At 39.8% G+C, this 27,804-nt stretch overlaps 1 protein-coding gene across 2 annotated transcripts; it reads left to right on the top strand.

Annotated features, from left to right (window-relative positions):
• The first annotated feature begins 3,801 nt into the window (after positions 1-3,801).
• Positions 3,802-26,508, top strand: rnf128b (ring finger protein 128b). 2 transcript variants are annotated; one of them, XM_084431053.1, is made up of 7 exons: positions 3,802-4,266; positions 18,003-18,250; positions 19,243-19,314; positions 19,423-19,505; positions 19,754-19,841; positions 19,934-20,063; positions 25,457-26,508. In XM_084431053.1, the coding sequence occupies exons 1-7, from the start codon at positions 3,861-3,863 to the stop codon at positions 25,585-25,587; spliced, it is 1,158 nt and encodes a 385-aa protein (XP_084287179.1). In that variant the 5' UTR covers positions 3,802-3,860; the 3' UTR covers positions 25,588-26,508. The 2 variants fall into 2 exon arrangements, with proteins under 2 accessions (XP_084287179.1, XP_084287180.1); XM_084431054.1 differs by lacking the exon at positions 18,003-18,250 and having other exon boundaries at positions 4,104-4,266; positions 25,457-26,505.
• The last annotated feature ends 1,296 nt before the right edge of the window (positions 26,509-27,804 follow it).

The following is a 27,804-nucleotide window of genomic DNA, read 5'->3' as shown; positions in this document are numbered from 1 at the left end:
ATTTGATCATGCATTTTAGTGACAAAAAAAAAAAAAATAAGAAGGAGGAAAGTATTTTGTTAATTTTATCCCACATATTCTGCTACATTGAAATGTTACGATCACAAATGTTATAATCACAAATATTATTGTTACGGAATAACAGATGTTACTGACCTCAATTGCAGGGATATTTGTTGATTTGTTGTACAATGAAAACAGGTGAGTAGTAGATCAACAGATAATTCAAGGAGAGCACTTAACTTGTGAGTTACTGAGATGTCTTTGCAGGAGATCATCTGAAGGAGAGCCATACAAGGAAACACAAAGGGAGAACAAACAATGGAGGGCAAAAAGCGGATATCCAAGAAGAAGTCCACCTCCTGGTGTGACCAGGGTTGATGAGGAACGGCAGCGAAGGGTGTTTGCTTGCTGGAAGGTGGCGAGGAGACTTGGAGATGGCGCAGTCAGGACTAGGACAAACAGAAAGTGGAACCTTCCATCCAGTGATGCTACTCCACTAGCGCCAGCTTGATCACAAGCTCCTGCTGGCTGATGTCATAGTTTTGCTCCACCAAGGAGAATTTACCGGTGAAGAAGGCACATTGGTTTAACCTGGACGGGCGCCGATGCTGCTGAGTGAGGATGACTACAATGCCTGAGGCAGAGGCATCAAAACATTGCAGCTCTTTAATTTCCACCCCCTCAGGACTGATGTTATATGTAAAAAACTGAATTGATTACATGTGGAACTCACAGTTCTCCAGTTTGAGGAACAGACAATGTTCCGGCTGCTAATGTTTGGTCTTGTTCTGGGAATAGATGAGAATGTTGTCAATGTAAATGATGACAAAATTATATTCATAATGGACAGTGAGGGTCACAAAAGTAGTCCGGACAAGGTTCTAGGGACTGCACAAGTCCAGCTTTGTGAACACTGTCACTCCTCAATGTAGCTCCAAAACTACGGTGACTAGGTGAAGAGGATATTGGTACTCGATGGGTACCTTGTTGGGTACCTTGTTAAAAGCTCTAAAGTCAATGCAGGGACTCAAACCTCCCTCTTTCTTGGCCACAAAGAAACTCGAAGCAGTAGGGGAAGTAGAAGGATGGATGTATTCCCTGGTTCAATGCCTCCTCCACATATTCCTCCATGGTCTTCTGCTCCAGAAGTGACAGAGCATAGATCTGTCCACAGTCCACATGGTCTGGAAGAAGGTGAGAGGCACATTGGGGGCTAAACACATCTTTGAATGCCTGATAGTCAGATGGTAAATCAACTTGGGAAATTGTGATGAGTGAATCCTATACGAAGACTGACGTGTTTGGTATGACCAGTGATGTTTGAGGAACCTTTCCAAGTGGCCTGCCCACTATTGACTGAATCAGGAGCGTGGCTCAAACGGGATTGAGGGAAGGTGGACCTGTGGTGGATCTTCCTGAAGACACTGATGGCCAAGCCAGAGTCATGGAGATTTGTAACTGTGAGAGATATTTTGGCAATGGTCACTCTGACTTTAGTACACAATGGTGAATGAATTACAGGGAGGAAGTATCTAAATGCAGAAGTGGAGTTAAATGAAAACAAATCAAAACCAAAACAAAGGACAATAGCGAACTGAGAAATGAAGAAGTGCAACCAAACACAAGTGACCAGGAACAAAGGCACAAGACACCTAGGAACAGTCAAGATTAATAAACGGGGAAAACTACCAAAAATATACAAAGATGGCACCAAGAAACAGGAACAGAACAACGTAAGAGTCTAGGGTACATGTAACGGAAAGACAGGGCCGTTTTAATACATTTTCACAAAACTAGAAAATGGTTGTAGCCCCTGCCTTTCTTGATAGAAGGTGTTAGGGAAAAAAGTTTTTTTCCCCTCATGTTTGCTTCCAAAATGAGGAAGAATTAAAAAGAATACTGCATTGCCACAGTCAGATCACCTGGATAAAATGAAATTCAGGTCAAACACTAAGTAAGCTGATGTACAGTGGGTACAGAAAGTATTCAGACCCCCTTCAATTTTTCACTCTTTTTTATATTGCAGCCATTTGCTAAAATCATTTAAGTTCATTTTTTTTCCTCATTATTGTACACACAGCACCCCACATTGACAGAAAAACACAGAATTGTTGACATTTTTGCACATTTATTAAAAAAGAAAATCTGAAATATCACATGGTCCTAAGTATTCAGACCCTTTGCTGTGACACTCATATATTTAACTCAGGTGCTGTCCATTTCTTCTGATCATCCTTGAGATGGTACTACACCTTCATTTGAGTCCAGCTGGGTTTGATTATACTGATTGGACTTGATTAGGAAAGCCACACACCTGTCTATATAAGACCTTACAGCTCACAGTGCATGTCAGAGCTAATGAGAATCATGAGGTCAAAGGAACTGCCTGAAGAGCTCAGAGACAGAATTGTGGCAAGGCACAGATCTGGCCAAGGTTAAAAAAAAAAAATCTGCTGCACTTAAGGTTCCTAAGAGCACAGTGGCCTCCATAATCCTTAAATGGAAGACGTTTGGGACGACCAGAACCCTTCCTAGAGCTGGCCGTCCGGCCAAACTGAGCTATCGGGGGAGAAGAGCCTTGGTGAGAGAGGTAAAGAAGAACCCAAAGATCACTGTGGCTGAGCTCCAGAGATGCAGTCGGGAGATTGGAGAAAGTTGTAGTAAGTCAACCATCACTGCAGCCATCCACCAGTCGGGGCTTTATGGCAGAGTGGCCCGACGGAAGCCTCTCCTCAGTGCAAGACACATGAAAGCACACCTGAAGGACTCCAAGATGGTGATAAATAAGATTCTCTGGTCTGATGAGACCAAGATAGAACTTTTTGGCCTTAATTCTAAGCGGTATGTGTGGAGAAAACCAGGCACTGCTCATCACCTATCCAATACAGTCTCAACAGTGAAGCATGGTGGTGGCAGCATCATGCTGTGGGGGTGTTTTTCAGCTGCAGGGACAGGACGACTGGTTGCAATCGAGGGAAAGATGAATGCGGCCAAGTACAGGGATATCCTGGACGAAAACCTTCTCCAGAGTGCTCTGGACCTCAGACTGGGCCGAAGGTTCACCTTTCAACAAGACAATGACCCTAAGCACACAGCTAAAATAACAGCTTCCCAACAACTCCGTGACTGTTCTTGAATGGCCCAGCCAGAGCCCTGACTTAAACCCAATTGAGCATCTCTGGAGAGACCTGAAAATGGCTGTCCACCAACGTTTACCATCCAAACTGACAGAACTGGAGAGGATCTGCAAGGAGGAATGGCAGAGGATACCCAAATCCAGGTGTGAAAAACTTGTTGCATCTTTCCCAAAAAGACTCATGGCTGTATTAGATCAAAAGGGTGCTTCTACTAAATACTGAGCAAAGGGTCTGAATACTTAGGACCATGTGATATTTCAATTTTTCTTTTTTAATAAATGTGCAAAAATGTCAACAATTCTGTGTTTTTCTGTCAATATGGGGTGCTGTGTGTATAATAATGAGGAAAAAAAATGAACTTAAATGATTTTAGCAAATGGCTGCAATATAACAAAGAGTGAAAAATGTAATGGGGTCTGAATACTTTCCATACCCACTGTAAATTAGTGTTACAAATTCAAAAGGGTAAAACTGATCCTGAGTTCCACAGATGGCTTAAAGTGGCAGCTGTTTCCTGAAAAGAAAATACTTAAGCCTAACCCTTTCAAGTGAATATTATCTTAACCAATGTCCAAGGTCCACTGTGATAAGAACACCTCCCTTGACGTAAAAAACATCTTATATTACCACCTAGAAGGCATCTGATTACTATTGATGACCACAGAGTATGCCAAGACACAGGAGTGTTTACCTGACGCAGTGAAAGCAAGGCTTAGAGCAATGCATGGACATGGCCATTCATGGATCTGGTTGACAGTTATGGTTTTCCAGTACTGTTTCCAACAAAGTGCTTCCTTGATTTACTGGACTGCCTCTGTGGAAGTTAGATACTTTGACGGAGGATCTAATGAAACTAAAAGCAGTGTATGTGAGTGTGGTGTGTTCGGAGCGCACTCACCCTTGGAATCAGTTTCTGGACTAATAGTGCTTCCAAATCGGGATCCTCTGGCATGCTCAGGGAACACTACTTTCACCGCAAGTCAACAGCCATGGATTGCCCTGATAAAAAAAGGAAACTGTACCTATTCACAGAAGATACAGGCTGCCAAGCAAGAAGGAGCTTCTGCTGTAGTTATTTACAATATAGATGGGACAGGCAATGCGACTAACCTTATGGGACATTCAGGTATGACAGTTTCTCTAATTGGCAAACCAAGACGATTTAATTTGTTTCAAAGCAGCTTTACAGAAATTACACATTGAGCAAGGCAAATGTAATTGTGACAAGAAAACAACTTCATAAGATGTTTAGGTATAGTGTGAAGGGAAAAACCTTTTAAAAAAAGTGCTAAACTTACTGAATTGGCTTTCTCCATGCCATTATAAAACTGACTTAATCCTAGAGTAAAATCTACTTTGTAGAATGTCTTAGGAGATATAAAATAAAATATTTAAAAAATGGCATTGCTAACATACAATAAGAAAATATTTGATACATAGTCAAGATGTTGACAAACAAAATACAAAATGTTATAAAAAGTTATAAACCTGCCATTATGCCAGTGATCTAAGAAAAAGAAAGGTTTACTATTTGCCTATTTTATTAATAGAAGTAAAAACAGTACAACAATAAAAATGATATATTTAATTATATAAAAGTTATATTCTACACTATATATATATATATATATATATATATATATATGATAAAAACAACCCATTCCCACTCCCAAGGTGTCAAAACTATTAAGCCGCGAAAAGTAGCTCTATGTTTCACTGTCTTTGCTTTTAATTGCTTGCCTTATCTTTATAAACAATTCTGTACATCTTATATTTTTTATTTAAATGAATATTTTTGAGCACATAACTTTTTACACTTTAAGAAACAAGTGATTTTGTTAAAAGCCATCTAAATGATGTATAGGTAAAGGAACTAATTATTGTATAGACTGTTCTCTAAAGCTCAAAAGTATTATATAGTGGATTAAACGACCAAGATTTTATTAGTGGGTTAGTCGCAGAAAAAAATAAAACTCCACAGAAAGTGTCAAAGTCACGTGCTGATCGTTAACAGCAATTTCTTGTGATAATTACAGTATGTCGGGCAGGAAATCCAAACGTCCACCTATCTTCCATCAACCTTAAAAATAATTTGAAACATGTAAGTAGCAACTTTACATTCCTGCTCGCTCTAACGTTAACCTAGAAAAAGTTTGCGCTATTATTAGGCACATATCCAAGTCAAGTCAAGTCAAGTCAAGTCAAGTCAAGTCATCTTCATTTATATAGCGCTTTTAACAACGTAGATTGTTTCAAAGCAGCTTCACAGAGATAAGCTTATAATTTAAGGTAACAGAGATTGTTTTGGCTTTATAGCAGAGTTAAGTTTTTTTCCATCTTAAGTTAGTTTTGATTGATTTGCTTCCGTCGCAACGATCATTTGTTATTAAATTAGGGGGCGCTAAGACGACACCATTCCCTCTACACAGGCTTTAAACGCGAACCTGTGAGAAACACTGATGGCGTTCACATGCGCATTTAGAATGGGTTCTATAGTTATGTGCATTTGAAAATACGCAGGTTTGGAATTCCCTACAAGCCAAGCCTAAACAAAGTACTTGTCTTTCCTTATAAATTTTGATAAAGAATTTTATTTTATTTTGTTGCTTTGGGGTAGGAACGCGAAACAAATTTTCCCGACAACGCCTTATCTGTATAGTGGTAGAGGGATCCTCCATAGGGAGAGACTAGTTGGCACTTCAGCACTGCGTTGTCATCGGTCCAGGCGAAGGTCCTTCGTCAGATCTGGATACGGCCTGGATCCGGCAGGCTGCAGGAAAACCTCGGGATCAACACAGACACTAAAATTAGCGTAGATGCCATTCTTCTCATGATGTAACGAGTACATCAGGAGTTATGGGAAGTGTTCCCGGTTCCGGCTGACCTAATCTATGCAGCCTAACATTAAATTATAGAAGTCTATAATGGTGTCAAATGCAGCACTAAGATCGAGTAACACTAATAGCGAGATACAACCACAATCGGATGATAAGAGCAAATCATTTGTGACTCTAACGAGAGCTGTCTCGGTACTATGGTACGGTCTGAATCCGGACTGGAAATCCTCGCAGATATCATTTCTTTCAAGAAAGGAACACAGTTGTGAGGATACTGCCTTTTCTAATATCTTTGACAGAAAAGGTAGATTCGAGATCGGCCTGTAATTGACTAATTCTGTAGGATCAAGTTGCGTTTTTTTAACAAGCGGTTTAATCATAGCCAGCTTAAAGTTTTTTGGTACGTATCCTAGAGACAAAGACGAATTAATGATATTAAGAAGAGGATCTATGACCTCTGGAAGCATCTCTTTCAGTAGCTTAGTCGGTATAGGGTCTAACATACATGTTGTAGATTTAGATGATTTAACGAGTTTAGTAAATTCTTCCTCTCCTATAGCAACGAATGAATCAAATTTTTCCTTAGGGAGACTACAATGCACTGCCTGATGCGATACTGTAGTAGACGGTTGCATAGTTATAATTTTGTCCCTGATATTATCAATCTTATAAGTGAAGAAGTTCATAAAATCATTACTGCTGTGTTGCTTGGAAACTTCGGTGCTTGAAGCTTTATTTTTTGTTAGTTTAGCCACCGTTTCAAATAAATACCTAGGATTATGTTTATTTTCTTCTAATAGGGTTGAAAAATAAGCAGATCTAGCAGCTTTTAAAGCCTCTCTGTAAGCAATCGAGCTCTCTTTCCATGAAATGCGAAATACCTCTAGTTTTGTTTTCTTCCAGTTGCGCTCCATTTTTCTGGCTGCTCTCTTAAGGGCCTGAGTGTGCTCGTTGTACCACGGCGTTGGACTATTTTCTTTAATCTTCTTTAAGCGCAACGGAGCAACTGTGTCTAAAGTGCTGGAAAAGAGAGAGTTAGAAGTTTCTGTTGCAATATCTAGTTCTTCTAAGCTATCTGGGATGCTGAGATGATGAAACAGGAAGGATGATCAGGAAGATTATTAATAAAGCAATCTTTAGTGGCAGAAGTGATAGGTCTCACATATTTGAAACACGGAGTTGGCTTTGCAGCCTTGGCTAAATGAAGTTTACACGAGACTAGATAATGATCTGAGATGTCATCGCTCTGCTGCAGAATTTCAACGGCATCAACATCTATTCCGTGTGATAATATTAGATCTAGAGTATGATTACGACGATGAGTAGGTCCTGACACGTGTTGTCTAGCTCCAATTGAATTTACAATGTCTTTAAATGCCAATCCCAATGCATCTTTTTCATTACCGATGTGTATATTAAAATCACCAACAATTAGTACTTTATCTGCAGTCAATATTAATTCTGATAGAAAGTCCGCAAATTCTTTGATAAAGTCTGTATGGTGCCCTGGTGGCCTGTATACAGTAGCCAGCACAAATCTCAAACGTGATTTATCGTTTACACTATATATTTTTACATTAAGCACCAAATGCTTCAAAAGAATTATATTTAAAACTTGATTTCTTAGTGGTTTTGAAACTATTACCATAAATTACAGCAACACCAGCCCCTTTGCGTTTCAGACGAGGCTCATGTTTATGACAGTAATCTTGCGGGGTTGATTCATTTAAAGTAATGTAATCGTTTGGTTTTAGCCAGGTTTCTGTCAAACACAGCAGTCGGCAATTTTGTCGTCAACACTGCCGACGATGTCTTTGCTGCTATATGTTTAACATGAAGTATAGGCCTTCCACAACTCTCTCCATTTGTCAAATATATCACCAATGAGGCTTATCATTACCAATATTAAACATTGTTTAATATAATTGCTGTTCATATTTTTATTGAAAGTTCATAATCAAGATAAAGTTATTACCGGTAACTCTTATGTTTCTTATGATAACTGAGATAATGCAGCTAAATTTATATATTTTTTTACCTTGAATGTCATTGCTCTAATTTATTTTTTATTTTGTTCAAATGTTTAATATATCTGCTGTTCATATGTTCATTTATTAGTGTGTTATATGATTAGAATGTTGTCCCGGTTTTAAAATAAAGCAAAGCAATGATATTTGATAGTGTTTCTCCCTTTTCAGGAAAAGTATCGAAAAAGTATTGAAATCGCAATTCTTGACTTGGTATCGGTATCGAAACAATAATTTTGGTATCGTGACAACACTAGCACAAATAAGAATTGAGAAGCATACACAGTCTGCGTCGAAGCTTGACGGAAGGTATTTCTGAAGCCTGCTGCTGACGCAACCATTACAGTGACAACGCATTACTTCCAGCTTGGACTGCAACAAGCTAAGGTATTTGCATAAAGGCAATCTAATTGGCTGTCGCCTGCGTTGGCACTTGAAAAGTGACTCGACGCAACGGAATCCACAATTCAGTTCGGCAATGCATGACGTCACTCATTCAAAGTAAATAGGCTTGTTTGAGATGAGCAAAATCTGCGCAAAATCGATCACCGGTGATCACCGCGAGATGCATGCCGGTTAGAAATGTGTCCGAGTGCGGTCCGCCTTGCTCTGATGTCATGCTGACGTATGTCAAAAATCTCTCGCGAGCGCAAGGCGCACGTGTCGGATTCTGCAGTCGGGCGCAGTTGCTCTCCACCGACTGCGCTGATCAAAAGCATGATGGGAAACGATTTACTGACGACACAGCTTGATGTTCATTGGTTTAAACAACCGTGATGTATTGTTCTCTTTTAAAATGTTTGATTTTAAAACTCTGATATCATGTTTTATGTGTATAGCCTATGTTATATTCCCAAACTATCTGACAGTGCGATCTCTTTGGGTTATGCAATTCAATTTTTTATTAAAAAAAAACACACATATGTCTGTATTAAAGAAAAAAATATTGATAAACATGTATTTGGAATGGAATTAAATAACAAGTACTTTGGGTGTCTTGTTCATTTTATTTATTTTCATATAGAAGCAACGTACAGAACTTAAATTCCATCCAGTTTATTGGCAACACTGTGCACGAGCGTGAATCCCGTGATATCCATCTTTGATCTCACAGGTGTCAGATCCACTGCGTGAAGAGAGAACTGTCCGGCTTGCCTGCTCTTTTTTCACTCCTCCTCTCACTGCAGCCGCCTACTCTCGACTACATTTCAGGCGAGGCAAGGCGCATCTCAAACAAGCCTATTGAGAAGCGTTGGCGCAGATGCCCTGTGTGAATGCACTGTTACTGCATGACATGGAGGTGATCACCTGCATTTTTATTCTTAAAATAATTGTAATAAGAGTAATTCATCATTCCAAACTGTAAAGGGTCTACTTATTTGTGTACACAAATTTGTGTTTTTGTCAAATAAAGAAGACAAACAGGATGCGCTTTCTACCATCTCGATCTCCCTGAACTGCAGTGCGTCACATAAATGAAATGAAGCCGTTTTACTTGGAAATACGTCCCAACAGGGAAGACAAGACTATTGCATCCTCCGTTTCGTGCCGACTTTAAAGTACATGAAGAACAACAACGCTTACGCTAGCAAAAAAAAAAAAAAAAAACTGAATGCCCCTTTAATATATAATAACAAAGAAATCAAGGTATTTTAACATGCTTTAGTTTTTGATGCCTTCAGAGAGAGAACGTGTTTAAAATGAAGAGTTTCGTTTTATAATCATTGCATGACTAAAACCTGTTAAGGTGATCATAACCTGACCATATACAGTCAAGTGATCCCTTTGGAAGCATGTAATTTGAAATACAGTCAGTGTTTGTACCTAACTGTTTCTCAGGTCTGAAAGTTATGAAAGGGTTTGAAATTGTCATTGACTTATACATATATGGCACTGTAAAATTTTATGATCAGTAGAGACCATAAGAATGTTTTTATGACTAAGATAATTATGTTTTCTGAAGTTCATGAGTTCATACTGTTCCTTCCCTGAACTGTAAAATCCATAATTCTATAATATGTTGAAACTTTGTGTTTGACTTGACAGTTATCTGACAGAAGATATTTGGATAACAAGTGATTCTATGAATAGCGGAAGACTGGCAGAGACAGTTAAACAAAGTGGAAAGGGTGGTTCTCGCATATGATGTATGCTGGCGTATGATACGAGAATCTTGACCAATGACGTATCAGAGTCCATGTAAGCTTCCGTTTACATCATGGACTGTCTCTGCAGTCATTCTCGTCAGTCTCAGATTGACCAGAGACTCTGGCGGTCTGCCACTATTCATAGAACCACGTTTACATCAGTGAGCAACTTTCTAATTCATAGTTCCAGACCTCCAGATGCGGTTTAACATAGTGGAAGCTGTAAACCACCAATTCACAAGGACTGAGCTCTGAACACTGTCCGTAAACACAGCAGAGCTAACTAAAGAAGTCGCAATAGCACAAGTAGAATGGAATTTCATGGATATTGGAGCTGGACTACCTACCAAGCGATGAGCATTGGAAATAGTGTCTACCACTCAATGAGATAGCTGGGGTGAGGGGGCTTTGGGATGCCTCGGCTGACGTGGTGATCTATAAGATTGCCCTTGTACGTGCTGCAGCGAAGCTGTCTGATAGGCAGCTGTTACGGCCCATAACCAAATCATATAGCTCATTTGATTTTATAGAAATTAGTAATGAATATGGGTCAAACATATAAATCAGTCGCAGACACTTGAAACTTAAGAGGTCAAACACTGCTTTTATCCAACAACAAAAATCAATACAAAATAATTCTCAAAAGATGTTTACAAAAATATATATTAACAAATAAAGACAAAGCCTGACTACACCTGTTCTCATGAGATCTTACCTAACTCTCGATAAGAAAAAACAGGCATTTCTTCCAGGCCTCTGCTTCCCTCTCTGTGCTTACTAAATAACCAAAAATGTGAACTGAAAATAAATCCACTACCCGTTACTGACAAAAATAACAGTGAAGAGCATTAAATATAAATTACTCAAAAGATTAATGAAAGCACCAAAAATCCAAATAAATCGAATGAAAAACTGGATCACTCCAGAGAAATGGAGAGAGGTGACCAGCGATCCCGCCGTGAGGAACAAAGAGAAGGAGAGCATGCCATTGACTCAGTCATTCCTCTCCTGTTGATTGGGGATTCCCTCTCTCAACACCACCTATGGAATTTATTAAACACAGACACACGTAACAGCAGCCAGCCGGCCGATCTGAATAACTTCCCTTGTGATCAAGATATAATTAATAATAATAATTTGTTACATTTACTGACTTTTTATCATCCACTATTAAACTGAACAGAGTGATTATTGTCGGCGATTTCAATATTCACGTGGATGATGATGCCTGCAATATTGCTTCTGAATTTTTAAACATCACGGAATCTTTCAACTTTACTCAACACGTCACTGGTCCTATGCACAATAAGGGACAAGGGACGCTTGATCTAGTTCTATCTTATGGTCTAAATACTAGCAATATTTGTATTGAAGATGTTTTTGTTAGCGATCACAAATGCATTTTATTTAATCTTGCTTATAACCTGTTACGCGAGAGTCTTGCTCCCGCATGGTTAACCAGCTTGCTGTTGAGAATTTCTCAGCCGATTTTGATTCAAGCTCGGTTTTTATCTCAGATGACATTGACGTTTCTGTACAGTCTTTTAATGAGCAGTGCACCCTGCTGCTGGATAGAGTGGCTCCTCTTAAGACTCGACTAATTCCTGTTGTTAATACATCTCCGTGGATAAATGACGCCATCTCGCAAGACTCTCGCTTTAGACGTGTTTGTCGGAAGACGGAGCGCTTATGGAAAACGACTCAGCTTCAAGTCCATCACCTGCATCTTAAAGAGCTCTTGATTGATCTTAACGAGATGATCAAGGATGCTAGAGTCTCTTATTTTTCAAAACTGATATCTGCCAGCAAAAGGAATCCTAAAACTTTGTTTGAGACTATTAACAACATTGTTTCTCCTGCAACATCTTCTGTCCCTGTGTTTTCTAAAGATGATTGCAATCATTTTTTGTCTCACTTTGTGGACAAGGTTACAGCTGTTAGGGCAGGCATTGCACCATCAGTAAACCACCTTATAGTTACTCAACAAAGACCCTCAATACTGGACTCCTTTTGCCCCATTTCCCTGGAGGACGTCATTAGGTTAGTGTGTACAATGAAGCCTTCCCAAAGCTCTGTCGATATTTTGCCTACATCTTTGTTCATGAAATCCATTACATCTTTTGGCCCGTGTCTTGATCTTGATGTTGCATCTTTTAACAACTATAGGCCTATTTCTAGAATGCCTTTTATCTCTAAAATCCTAGAAAAGGTTGTGGCAATGCAGTTAAAGTATGTTTTGGAGGCTCATAGTATCTGTGATAAATTCCAGTCTGAAACTGCCCTCCTTAGGGTTTCAAATGACATCTTGATGGCTGCTGATGAAGGAGAGTTTGATACTGTTGATCACTGCATTCTGATTGATAGACTTAACTCTCTAGTGGGCATTTCTGGATCTGCTCTGGATTGGTTTACCTCCTATCTTTCTTACAGCAGTTTTTCTGTGTCCACAGGATCTTTCATGTCAGATTCTGTTCCTTTGTCCTGTGGTGTGCCGCAAGGTTCTGTGCTTGGCCCCCTGCTGTTCAGTCTGTACATGCTTCCCATTGGAAAGATTATAAGTAGTTTTAAAACAGTATCTTATCATTGTTATGCAGATAACATCCAGTTATTTATTTCATTTAGTCCAGACAGACTAGACAAACTGTCCTTTCTGCTGAATTGTTTAGTCTCCATTAATAAATGGATGGCTGAGAACTTTCTGCAACTTAATACGGATAAAACAGAGGTGATGATTTTTGCTCCAGACAACATTACCCCTAAGATTAGGCAGGCCCTTGGGGGTCTATCATCCTCTGACCGCAGTGACATAAGAAATCTGGGTGTCATTTTTGACAGATCAATGTGTTTTAACAGTCATGTTAAGTCTGTAGTTCACACCTGTTTTTTCCATCTCAGGAACATTGCTAAGATTAGATCTATGGTTTCCAAAAAAGAGATGGAGATGCTTGTTCATGCCTTTATTTCTACACGATTGGACTATTGCAATGTGCTGTACACTTGTTTGAATAAATCTTCTTTAGATCGACTGCAAGTTGTACAAAATGCAGCGGCTAGGCTTTTGACTAGGACCAGTAGGAGTTCACACATTACTCCTGTGCTGAAGGCCCTTCATTGGCTTCCTGTTGGTTTTAGAGTACATTTTAACATTTTGGTCATTACTTTCAGAGCAAGCACCCTCCTACGTCCAGGATCTATTACATATGCATACTCCATGTCGGTCTCTGAGGTCTTCAGGCCAAGATCTTTTAACTGTTCCCAGAACTCGCCTTAAGACAAGAGGTTACCGTGCTTTTTGTGTTGTGGCTCCAAAGCTCTGGAACTCGCTCCCTTTAGCTCTGAGAACTATGAGCTCTGTAGAATCTTTTAAAAAACACTTAAAGACTCATCTTTTTGGACAAGCTTTTAGCTAACAATTTGATGGTAGTACAGTTGTGGAGTTGTACTAGGTTTGTACTTGTGTTGTTTTTATTTTATTTTATTGTTTATTTTTATTACTGTGCAGCACTTTGTGACCCTTCTGTCTGTGAAAGGTGCTATACAAATAAACTTTACTTACTTACTTACTTACTTACTTATATAGCGCTTTACTTGGCCGTCTCTTTATGCTTTAAAACGCTTTACATAGAAGGGGGGAATCACCTCAACCACCACCAGTGGTGGCAGCCATATTGCTCCAGAACGCCCACCACACAGCGGCTTATTGGTGGAGAGGAGACAGAGTGATGAAGCCAATCAATATATATGGGGATGATTAGGAGGCCACAATGATGGACAGAGGTAAATGAGCTAATTTGGCTAGGATGCCGGGGTTAAACCCCTACTCTTTTTTCGAAGGACATCCTAGGATTTTTAATGCCCACAGAGATTCAGGACCTTGATTTAACGTCTCATCCGAAGGACAGTGCTTTTTGACAGTATAGTGTCCCCATCACTATACTGGGGCGTTAGGACCCACATATACCACAGGGTGAGCACCCCCTGCTGGCCGAGATGTTGGGAATGAGACTCTACTGTACGCCCTCTTTATTCCAGCTGGCCCAAAGACCTGACCAAGCACCATTGGCACTTGACGAATCCCATTCCGGGAACCCTTCCAGTAATCTAGATTGCACCAGCCATACCTGACCTTTAGCCTGCGTCATTAGTCATAGATAAATTAAGTGCAAGCATCAAGTGGACTAGAGAGTTCTCCACCCGGCTCAACCCTGAAACTGTATTATAAACCCTGATCAACATGTAATCAGTTCATCTGTACTGTATTCTGGGTTAAGACATCAAAGATTCTGTTTGAGGACCTCATCAGGAGACACTACCAAGAAAGACATGCATGTCTCCACTGGCTGTGTGTTACCAAGACCCGTCCCCTGTGCATCAGCCATCACCACCAACATACATGCCACCCGGTTCGGTCTAGCTGCTGGGGCTGAACGAAAAGCAGAAGAAACTACATCTGTAAAGTCGGGACAAGCCAGCTTCAAGAAATTCTCTAGCTGAGAAACTGGATGACACAGAAGGTTTGAAGCAACCCAGGACTGGGAAATGTGGGTCCAGTTTCAATCTGGCTAGTGCCATCTTCAGCATATCTTCAATTACTGATTGCTCAACACCAAGAAGGTCTGAGTCCTCATCACAATGTCACAGCTGAGACTGGGACAATGGAGATGATGCATCTTCCAATAAGGAATAGTGACCTTGTTCAGGCTCAACCAATGATTGAGAAGCAGCCAGTAAGACAGTATCTAGATCCTCTTGAGAAAAGCTAATTGATGGTTCATAGTGAGGTAGGCATACATATAATACATGCATACATTACTGTCATCAACAGGCTGGAACAGCACTCACTAGTTAAGCCGAGAGATTCTGGACTGTACTTGTAAGCTCAGCCACCTGGTGGGCTAGAAGAGCTGAAGAAGCATTCTTCTTCTTTGCAAGTTCCTTAGTCCTTCCTGCTGATTGCTTGCTGTTGCGTGGCCGAGCTGAGAAAGCAGTTTGAGGGGAAACACCCCAAAATTCAAGGTCCAATCCTATGAGTCCTTTTTTTCTCTATTCTCTTGGCATAATGCTACACTCAGGACAAGGATCTCTTAGAGACTCCTGGAGAAGGTCAATACCCAAACAGGTAGGACATTGGGTGTTGGAATCCATCAAGTTCATGGGCCCAGAGCAGACAGAGTAGTATTAATAATAAACTGTGACCCCTGGTCAGCCAAGGGGGTAAACCGCATTTAATGGGGACTTTTAGCTAACAAGCTCTTCATCAGTCACCAAACACTCTGGAAACCAATGTGTGCTCTTAGATTTAAACACAATAAATATTGCTAAACACAGTAGAACAGGTTCCTTAAATCCAGCCCTAGATGGCCACTGTCCTGCAGAGTTTAGTTCAGACCCTAATCAAACTCTCCTATCTGCAATTTTCTAGTAACTCTGAAGACATTGATTAGCTTGTTGATTAGGGTTTGAACTAAACCCTGCAGGGCAGTGGCCCTCCAATGGGCCCCTCAAGTCAGATAAAATCCATACCTGAACCCCCATCTGGATCGCGTACAAACCCAGTGATATATTCATTCAAAAGTTAAGCTTTAAAGTTTTAAATGTGTCGAGACACAGGAGCTAATACCAGCCCAAACAATCTGTGCACGCTCGAACAAGATCTCTCCGCGAGAAAGCCAAAGAGACAGACCATGTTGTAAATGAAAGCTTATATGGACTCTGCTATGTCATTGGTCAAGGTCACATGTGACTGAATCAGTATGAGATTCTCTTATCATACACGAGCATATGATCCTTTTCGATTTTTTTTATGTTTATCCGTCTTTGGCATTCTGGAACTATGAAATAGAACTGCATGCATTCTGGGGAAGAACATTGTTTTGGTTGTACTTCGGCTCTGCGTGACTGTGTGGATAAATATTATCCTACTGTTCATAAAACATTCACTACTAGACTTAAGAGATATAACCAGTTTAGATGGAAAGGATCTCAAGTTGACTAGCAGAAGACGTTACTGTAGCTATGCCAAACTACACTAGGTTAATACTAGTCCTATGGTTATATAACATACTGTTTTATCAGATTTTGTTGCCACTAGTCAGAGCTATTGCTGTAGGGTGTATGCTTCCCCTGCCAAACTACACTAGTTTTAGCAATAGTTCTGTAGTTATACAACATGTTTGTTGTATCAGATTTTGTTGCCACTAGTCAGAGCTATTGCTGTAGGGTGTATGCTTCCCCTGCCAAACTACACTAGTTTTAGCAATAGTTCTGTGGTTATACAACATGTTTGTTGTATCAGATTTTGTTGCCACTAGTCAGAGCTATTGCTGTAGGGTGTATGCTTCCCCTGCCAAACTACACTAGTTTTAGAAATAGTTCCGCGATTATACAACATGCTTGTTGTATCAGATTTTGCTGCCGCTAGGGGTGTAAGCTTCCCCCAATAGATCCCATACACTGTTAAATTAGCTACAGCAACATGCTTGTTGCAATGTGTCCTTGCTTGCTCCAGCTTGGGGTGATGCTTCCCTCATAAGATTGGATCTATAGCGCTCAACATATGCCACTAACATCAGGATGTATTAACCATTCTATCAGCATCAGTCATGTTGAGGGTAGTAAATAAGAGGGTAGTTGAGGTAGAAAAATCGCTGTCAGTTTGTGTTGGGGGATATTGGCAGATGGTTTTGTTTTGGGGGGGTTATTGCTGCTCTCCCTGCTTTTATCCATGCTAGGCTGCATGGATGCGCAGGGAGTTCTTGCCCAGAACAGAACCATACCGCCAATCCGAACTGTATGCAATTGCCAATCATATTTGACGATAGTGGTCCTGACAGAAATAACTTACCAGTTGAGTAATAAAAACGCCATCTCCACGTCGCTTTTACAACAATAAAAAAAAAAAAAAAGCCAAACCAGAGTTGATTCTTATTTTATTACAAGCTCTGTCGCGTTCTCATTTTGCCAGCACTCTCCTGTGTTTGCTGAAAATGTAGCTGCTCCATGTCAACCTTTTTCACTCATTGTGACAACTAACCTATGCCATACACACGTCAAAGTAGCACCTTCTCTCTATTTATGGATATGATGAGACACGCATGGGTGAGTGAAATAGTAGCCTATGTACGCAATTTCCCGTGAAAACCATTCCATCAGGTCTAAAATAGGCTATAAACAATTATAATAGGCTTACCATAGTGAATCAGGGTAAGACAAGAACATGTTTTGGAAGAAAGATTGATGATATATTAAATCATAAACATTTTTAACGTGTGCACAATTGGAATATCGCACAATTCATTTGCTAACAAAGCAGCGTTTCCAACCCATGCATGCGTTCAAGAGAACAAAATTGTCACTTCCTGAGAAATTGACGCAAAATAGCTGTAATAAAAATGGAAGTTGCTGCAGTTGGGGAAGCCACTGTGGCTCTTTTTTTCTTACATCATAAATTACTTGTTATCTTGCATTTTGATGCCTGGTGAACGCAGTCATGTGGGAAGCTTCTGGGTGGGAATTAAACCAAATCATTCTGATGACATTCTGAATTTGGATCAAGGATTTCAGAATGATCAAACCAACATTAGAGATGCTGTGCAATGAAAAATTGTCAGGGAATATGTTTTACAACAACCTACACTTGATTTCAAAGATGATTTTATACTTTTTGTAATGCTTGACACGCTTATGCAGTCATGCAAGTAATCAATATGGCATTGCTGCAATTCAACTGATGGAAATTTGTCCAATCGATGGATAACTATATTCCCTGTAATCCAGTAACATTTTGGGATGCTATGCTGTTGATCTCAAAAATAACCAGTCATGGTTAATGTTAGTATTTTATTTCCACAGATGCTGATGACATAGTTGCCATCATGGTTGGCAATATTCTAGGCACAGAAATCATTAACCTGATCAAGAATGGCTCAGACGTCTATATAGCGATTGCTGTAGCCAATGCACATGGCCTGTGGCCCAGTGCTACATGGGCATATGCACTGTCTTTCACCTTCATTGGAATAACAGCCATCACTTTGTTCTACTTCGCTTTCCTGTTTATCAAACGCATGTACATAAACCGACAGCTTCGTATGCAACAGGTAAAGTATTCAGTTAAGGTTAAAGGGATACTCCACTTTTTTCGGAAATAAGCTCATTTTACATCTCCCCCAGAGTTAAACAGTTGAGTTTTACCGTTTTAGAATCCATTCAGCCGAACTCCGGGTCTGACGGTACGACTTTTAGCATAGCTTAGCACAGATCATTGATTCTGATGAGTCCAGTAGCATTTCTTTCAAAATGACCAAAGAGTTTCAATATTTTTCCTATTTAAAACTTGACTCTTCTGTAGTTAAACCGTGTACTAAGATCGACGGAAAATGAAAAGTTGCGATTTTCTAAGCCTATATGGCTAGGAACTACTCTCATTCCAGCGTAATAATCAAGGAACTGTGCGGCTGTACCATGAGTGCAGCAGGCGTAATGATATGACGCAGCGCCTGAAAATAGTCCCCAGCTCGGTAACTTCTTCCAACGTGACCGGGACTAAGTTTGTCTAACCTATTAGACCTATTTTCAGGCGCTGCGTCATATCATTACGCCTGCTGCACTCATGGTACAGCCGCACAGTTCCTTGATTATTACGCCGGAATGAGAGTAGCTCCTAGTCATATAGGCTTAGAAAATCGCAACTTTTCATTTTCCGTTGATCTTAGTACACGGTTTAACTACAGAAGAGTCAAGTTTTAAATAGGAAAAATATTGAAACTCTTTGGTCATTTTGAAAGAAATGCTACTGGACTCATCAGAATCAATGATCTGTGCTAAGCTATGCTAAAAGTGGTACCGTCAGACCCGGAGTTCGGCTGAATGGATTCTAAAACGGTAAAACTCAACTGTTTAACTCTGGGGGAGATGTAAAATGAGCATATTTCCGAAAAAAGTGGAGTATCCCTTTAAGTTCACTGTAGGAGTCAAATCTACTCAAAAGTGTTGTATATTCAATATAAAATACTCAGATTCCAGACATTCCAAAATCTCTTAAGGGATTTTTTCTATTGCTAATTCTGTTCTGTCATTCATTTCTGTGCAGAGGGAGATGAAAAAAGTGACTGAAAAAGCAATAGCAAAGTTACAAGTGCGGACTCTGCGGACAGGTGACCCGGTATTGTCCCATTGCTAAATCCTAAAATAAATAAATGTGTTCCGTACAATAAATTCAGAGAGCATTTAAACTGCAGTGAGTAAAAGCATCATGCCTGTGTGTCTGTAGGAGGTTGAATCAGAGGACACGAGCTGTGTGGTGTGCACTGACTCATTCACACATAATGAACAGGTCACAGTTCTACCCTGCAGGTGCAGTATGAGGAAATCCACATATGATTTAACATTAAATACGTTTCTAACTTCAGAATAGTGTCAGTATAGTACTGTATGTTAATTTTGATGCATTGGCTGAGACTATTTTGAAAGGTTTTATTCATCCTTATTTATTTTATCTATTGTAACTTGCTTATCTTAGAGCATTGAATACAATATAATATATTATAGAAATATTGAATATATTAAAGAAATGCATAATATGAAATACATTGTTTTTACAGACATTTATACCATAAGAAATGCATTGAGCCATGGCTCCTGGAACACCCCACCTGTCCCATGTGTAAATATAATATCCTTAAATCCAAGGTCGGTTTGCCAATACACACAGAACCATCTTTATTCAGACAGATGATGTTGCATTTACTAACATGAGATTCTTTGTTGCTGTATGTGTTTAGATTGATGAGGAGGAAGATGAGCAGCCCTCATCATCACCATCAAACAACTCATTCTGCTTATCTACAGTAACGACAGTCACATCAGCAGACCAACACAACACATTAGACTCAAACATTCAAACTGCAGAAAGTGAGTAAAGGCTACCACAATAACATTTGCTGTCCTTTAAATTGTGTTCCTCCATGATGTAGGTGTTAGAAATGAACAACAAAACACTTTTCATTGTATTGCTGATGTTTTATCAGATTGCAGCTCAGCACTTACAGACCACATACTCCTAAAAGTTGACAAATGTTGTTGTTGTTTTTTTTTTTATCATATGCACATTAAATTGTTACTTATTTTTTACAGCAAATATTTAGTTTTGAGTTATTATTATGTCACTTAATATATTTAAATATATAAATATAAATAAATAGCCTACATGTTTATGATTTATAGATTTTACATATTTAATTAATGGGAAAAATACATAATGGTGTTTCATTGGTCTCTTGTATATTTTTACCTGCTAATTGGTAATTCAAAATTAAAGGGGTGGTATAATGCCCTTTTCACAAGATGTAAAATAAATCTCTGATGTCCCCAGAGTGTGTATTTGAAGTTTTAGCTCAAAATACCACCATAGATATTTTCATATAGCATGTTAAAGTTGTCACTTTTTGAGGGTGAGCAAAAACACACCGCACTTTGATTCTCTAATCTGCACAGACGCAGCAGCTGTCATTTTTGCAAACCATGCATAATTACAAGAAAAAATATTCCACACGAGGGAAATCATTGTGGTGTCCATGAAGATGTGAAAAAATAGGCATAAATCTAGCTTACACATTTACCCAAATTATTATACGCCTGTTTAACCGACGCTTATTTGGGTGGGTTTCTCCCATCCCCATACAATGTCACTTTTCTGTCTTTTACGGCCCTGACGAGAACGTCGGTCTCCTCGGCTGTGAAGAGCTCCTGGCGTGTGCCTGGCAAATCCGCCATTATAATAGCAATCCGCCATGGAACAAGCGCACCTGCTTTTAAAGGAATGTGAGATGACGCTCTGATTGGTTTATTTCAGGTTACGCCCAAACCACACCTATGAGTAATGTGGCTACTTCAGACCAAGCCATTTTAGATTTGCGTAGGGCCTAAGAGTCATTTATCCCGCCGGTATAATAGCAACAGCGCCCGAGATCCGCCCACAAGGTTACTTGCGTTTCGTGTTTGATACTTGCGTTTCAGGTCGTTAAAATAGGGCCCTAACACTCAAACAAGAGTTAAAGGGACCATCAAAATAAAGTGAAACCGAAAAAAAATTGTCATTGTTCAGTTGAAGCCAGTTTAGAGTTGATTCAGTTCCATTATAAAGATCATCAATTATTAAATGAGTTAAATTCGGCTGTAAAGCAGCTCTGTAGAAAAAGTCTTGGATTACGACTGTAATAACGGTTCCCTGAGAAGGGGAACGAGACACTGTGTCATGGTGTTGTTGCTCTGGGAATGTTTCTTGTGAACCAGTATCTGAAGCACGTGTGTTAAATGCCAATCTTGATTGGCTACTGCCGTCAGGTAATGTCACAGGCACGCTGGCTTGCTATATAAGGGGTGCCCAGAGAACATGTCATTAGCTTCATGTTGTCTGAAGGAAGATGTGTAGTTATGCCGGAAGTATGGCAACGCAAACACAGTGTCTCGTTCCCCTTCTCAGGGAACTCGCACTGCGTCATGGTGTTGAGACTATGGGAACGAAATACCCACTGCTCCATACTGACAAAACGCCTGCCCACTTTGCGGACCAGTCTCTCAGCGAGCTCTTAGCAGTAGCCAAGATGCTGCCACACAATGCACCTGCTGACCAGAGAGCTTATCATGCCCTGGTGCACTCAAGTCAACACCTCCAATATTACCCCTCGCCACCCTTAGTGGGAGAAGAGGGGGAGCACGGATGGCAATAGAGTGGTTCTTGGTCAACCGAATAGCTTACAAGAGAGCTCGCAAGTACTTCATGAAATAGATGGTGAGAGGATGGAGTGCCTCTGTAGCTTACACATCCTCCTTCTCTTCCCCAGTGAGCACATAAGGCCCTTCTAACCATGTGAAGCGTTAACTTGACCTTTCCCTAATAAGGGAGCTCAACCTGAAGAGACAACCAATGAGGTGGTGATAGGTGGAGAAGACAATGACTAAAGTCAGACTTTAGTCAGACAATGACTAAAGAAGTGGCATGCAAGAAGCAGAATAGCCCATCTTCTTTCAGCTGCGTCTGGCAACCCTACATATGCGAACCAGTAAGGAGCATATGCTTTCATCTCCGTGATATAAAAGGAAAGGTGACATGTGAGGAAGTGGGACATGAAAAGCGGATTAGCCCATCTTCCCCAACTATGCCCTAGAACATAATACTTCTACTTTCTATTACATATATGAATGCAGAAAGAGTATATCATTCTGTGTTCATTCCTAACAACTAGGAAAGGAGGTGGGACACTAGAGGTGGCATTGCCCATCTTCCTGATCCCATCCACAGATGTTACTTATATCTCTGTATTCACAGAACTAGGGAGATAACAGATCATGAAGTAGGACTCTAGAAGCGGAATAGCCCATATTCAACGTTTTCACATGTAAACTGAGCATTTTGTGCAAAAAGAGCTGCATGCAAGGCATTCTCGTCCTCTCTTGTCAATGCCGTTACATAAGCATATCACTTTCAATTCCGCACGCACAGTTCCAGAAGGCAGTAAATGAAGAAGTGCAATACGAGAAGCGATATTTCCCATCTTCTCATCTGATGTTATCTAAGCCTATGCGAACTAGCCCATGTGCAGAAGGAGTAAACATGCTTCTTATCACTGTATAATCTCGGAAAAACTGTTTCATTTCCTGCTGTCTGAAAAAGAGTGCCCAGATCTCTTCGTCTAGCATTGCATTGCATTGTCATTAGTGCCACGGAGCGAGATACTCTTAGGGATCGATCAGTAATCATTAATCATTATAGTAAAAGTGTAGGGGAAGCAAACAACCTCGTCACCGTATCATAAGTGCAATTGGGTGTCTATTGTACATGAAATAGCATCTGACCCGCTACTGGGAAGTGACAGCAAAAAGATATCAATCGCCAATAACCTTGTATCGTTCCCCTGAACATAATGCAATGGTTGGGGATGGATGTAAAATAAACCTGTATATGTAGTCTTTATTTGTGAAGAGACAGCGATATCATCCATCATTCATTTTAAAAGAAAACATTTTTAACTGTACTCAGAACCAACACAGACACCCCTGTCTTTTAATCTCTTTCTTTTAAGGGAATGAAATGCTTTCCCTTACACTCTTTCTCTTTTTTTAAACAACCTCTTGAACCCCAACACCCAGAAAGGGGTGGGGAGGGAAAAAAAGAAATAAGGATGAGAAAAAGACCAAAAAGGACTCTCAGCGTTTAGACCTCCATACTTGTTCTTGAGCCAGATGGCCACCTGGATCCCCGACCTCTCTAAGGCAGAGCTCTAGTGGCCACACTCACTTACTGCTCCTGTCACCAACTGGACCCAGCGACAGGCTCAGAAGGGGGAACTGAAGGACATTGCCTGCGGCGGGGAATTTACAGTAGCACTTGAACACCGCCGACTTAACCCTCGCCTCCCTAAATTTCCGGACCACAGTCTCAACAGCGGTGATTTGGGAGCGTCAAGGAGGAATGATCTCTCCTTCTCCTTTAGCCTCGATAGGTTAAGGTAAGCAATGCCAAAATTTGTGACAAAAGCAGCAAGCAGGGTAACGTCAGTGTTGTGGAGGAGATCTTCGATCGCGTTTGGTGCCACACCCCTTGCAGCGTTAACGTCCTTCAGGAAGTCAGCTTTGTATGCCTGCAACATCGCCATGGTATTCACGGCACCGCCGACTTGGCCCGTCACCGTGTGCACCTTGCTCACAAGTTTAGATGTAAATTGGAAGGGTTTAGAAGGAGCGGGAGGCTTCCACGAAGATGCCGCGCCAGATGAGAGGTAACCCGCCAGTGATTCCTCCATCCAGAACATCTTTGTATACCCATGTTCCTCCAACCCTTTTACATAGTTGGACTTGCTGGGAGGAAACACATGGACTGAGAAAGGATTTCCTCAAGATCTTAACACTTCACTGTGGAGAGAAATAGAAGGTTCGCTGGGGACACGTTTATGACCCGCCAGGAAGTACTCGTCTAGCCTGCCTGGGGCCATCCAGTCTAAGCTCAATCTGGCGGTGGAGTGGGTAGTAAATAGCAGGTAGTAATTATCACGTGTATTAATTCCCTGTACACGGTTGACGATGAGGAGGCTGGCTCATATAATACATCCGCCTCAACTCCCATCACGTCTAATTTCTCTGAACTAGAGTGGCATTGCAGCATATTTTCCCCCAAACCAGAAGCCGGAGAGCAGGCTTTCGGATTCGGCGCAAGAGCCTCGGAACTAGCGACAGAGGATTGGGAAAGGGAATCTGCGAGCCCCACTATCCTAAACACTGCACTGCCCCAACAGCAGTGGGTCCTGGACCACGGGGCGCTAACACCTGGCTCCCTTTCCCCGTAAATAGAGCCAGTTGGGAACACGATATATCTCTCACATGGAGGCACACATTTTTTAAACCTGCGTTCACTCATTTTGTTTCCTTTCTTTTTCTTTTTTCTTTCCTGAAGACGCAATAGAGGTTATGCACTGATATCACTTTCCCGCCAGAACATGCCCTCTTAGGACTGAGTGGCAACTTGGCTGGCGCTAGTAGGGATGATGACGTGTTCTCTGGCGCCCCTTATATAGCCAGCCGGCGGCCCAGTGACGTCACCTGACGGCAGTATCCAATCAAGAAAGGCGTTTGGCACACGTCCTTCAGACACTGGTTCACGAGGAGCATTCCTATAGTGTCAAAACCATGCCTTTGAAAGGAAATAGTGATGTTATCATCCAGCTCAGTTCAGTTATCATCAAATAGTGCAGTGTTCTAATCTTAACAAAGGACTTTGACCCCTGGTTTCACAGATGAGGCTTAAGCCTAGTCCCAGACTAAAATGCATGTTTGAGCTGTTTTAACTGAAAGCATCTTGCCATTGTTTATAAAAGCTACTTAAATGTCCTAATCGAACTAAGGTCTAATCCTGGCTTAATCGAAGCCCTGTCTGTGAAACCAGGCCATAAAGTTTTACCAATCCAATATCTACATCTTATCTCAGCTGGAGACTCAGCAACACTTACTATTGAGTACTGATGCTAAGGACTGTGTGTGATACCAAACAGTAACCAAATGTAGAAAAAGACAATAAAATCAGAAATTCAAATTCCAGAAAAACATAAAATTCAGCAGTAACACTAAAAACATTGATTTGTAAAGGTAAAGGTAATATACTGTATCAGAATAATGAATAAATTAAACACAATATATGAATACATAAATTCAGCAGTAACCTATGCCCTTTGTCATTATCAATGTCATGCTGGATTAATCTGTATATGGTGTATACTGATGGCTCATGGTTATTGATTTTTTCTTTATGACAGCAGTTCTTGGACATCCATCAGACCGTGTGTATTATGACCCGGATATCCAGACACAACACATTTATGAGAACCAAGCATTTGAAGAAGAACCAGAGATAATGGAGCAGCAGGATATCAACAGCCAAGATTAATATACTATAACATATTTCAAATATTTCTACAGTTTGAATATCACAAACAGCCAAAAAAGTGTGTGAAATGTGTCAAAAAGAATGACATACAAAAAAGAAGAAACTTAAAATGGGATGCTCAAATTGTGACATACAATTTATTAATAACTGAGCACTGTTTAATTAATGTAGATTTTAATGAATTTTAAGAAGAGACAGAGAGTATAAAAACAAAAATAAAAAAGGGATTCATTACTAATACATTACATAGATACATGAGCTAAATAAAGCTTGTTCACACACACAAACACACTCAAACACTGGCTAAGTAAATTTGACAATAGAATGATGAAATAATAAAATTGGTTTCTTTTTTTTCTCCATAAATATACTTTCTCTTTATCCTGCTCTTTCTCCCACACACATAAAGATATACGTAAACATTCACACACACACACACACACACACACACACACACACACACACACACACACACACACAAAAAAACGCTTCAATGCTGCCCCATGACTGAAAAGCTACATGACTATTGAAGGCCAAATTATCTTTTGATGTTCTCAGTAATGTTTACTAGTGAGCATTCCAATTAGAGATTTAATCTGTAATTACATTTTTACAAGCAAATTCCAGTTTTGGTGGTAACGCATTACAAGTAATTCGAGTAATGTAATTAGATTACTTTTTTGTGCAGGTTGTTGATTTTGTTTTTCTTCCATTGAGATGAGTTAACCTTGGATGATCGAACAGTGAGCTAGCATATTTGCACAGATGTCATAGTACTGTACATCTCCCTACGGAGTGTATTTCAACATCTTGATGCATCATGAGTTTATGGATATTAGATAAGATATTACCACACACTGAACACTTTGGAAAGTTTGGGTGACAGTACTAAACTCAGTTGATTGCTGATTGTATTCTTTCTGTTGTTGATTGCACATTTGTACCCTGATTTAACTTTTGATGGTACAATGTATTTCCTTCATCATTTGCATGGTGTAGGTTGCTGTTTGAAACCTATCCCTAGATGATGCCATTCATTAATAAAAATGAAAACCTTATAAATATGACGATTGAGTGGAGAAGTATTATTGTTACTGAAAGTAAAAGTAAATCTGTTTGTAATATGCTGTAATATAATCTAGTAATAGGTTAGGCCATGTAGTGGTATTTGTGGTATTTAGTGGAACTAAGAATAATAAGGCATAATGTACAATAGGAAAGCAATATCCAACTGCAGAGCCACATGTAACAGCAGTTTCTGTGTCTCAGCTTGCAGACATCTTGGACCTCCTAGGACCACATTTCTACCTTTTTTTATTTTGTATATATTAGGACTATACTATTTTAGAGCACTTACTATTCAGTTTTCAATGCGTAAGTAAACAATTTTTTGTATTTGTGAGAGACCGTTTAGTTTTTTTTTAAACTATATATAGTTATTTGCTATAGGAAAATAACTAGAAGATTAACAAGTGCAGAAAACGTTAAAACTATTTGTTTAAACTATTGTGTTTATGATTATGCTAATAAATTAAAATAATATAACAAATACCAATTTGGAATAGCAAGCAACATAATGAATGACTTTTACAAGGCTAAAAGACAGCTGTGCAACTGAAAGCCTTACACATTCTATTTTAAAAATAATGTAAAAAGATAATAAAAATAAATTTAGAAATAATTCAGGATTATTTGTAAAATGAAGCTTTCTTAAGCAACAAGGCCCTCAGAAATGTATTAACTTTACTGCTATCTGGTAGTCAAAAAGATTACACACATTTACCGAGCAATTAGATGTGACCATAATATGATGTTCAAGCAACCTAATGAATAAAGTACATGTTTATACACCTTTAACTAGCCTGCTATGGATGACATACAGTTATTTATGCAGAGCGAAACTGTGTATTTTTTTTCATCATCCTCTGTTGTTTCTTAAATGACTGAATCCTTTACTTGTGTATTCCAGAAAGCAGGTTATGCGACATAAGTAAACGGAAAACCTCAATGTTTGGTTCCAAAAACAGAAGCATGGAGGTGCAGAGCATTTAGGTGCTTTTTCTTTTTTAAATCTTTTTTTTTTTATCCTTCTTAATTCATTATAAATGTTGTGTATCTGTTTGTTTTGTATGTGGTGGTAATTTCCGTGCTGCAGCACAAATTGTCCCTATAGAGAACAATAAAAGGTTAAAGTCTACAGTCTAAAGCATTTGACCA

The sequence above is a fragment of the Rutilus rutilus genome, assembly GCF_951802725.1.
Source record: "Rutilus rutilus genome assembly, chromosome: 14".
NCBI classification, from domain to species: Eukaryota; Metazoa; Chordata; class Actinopteri; order Cypriniformes; family Leuciscidae; genus Rutilus; species Rutilus rutilus.
The sequence above is the reverse complement of the archived record's forward strand: the minus strand, read 5'-3'. Positions and strand labels throughout refer to the sequence as shown.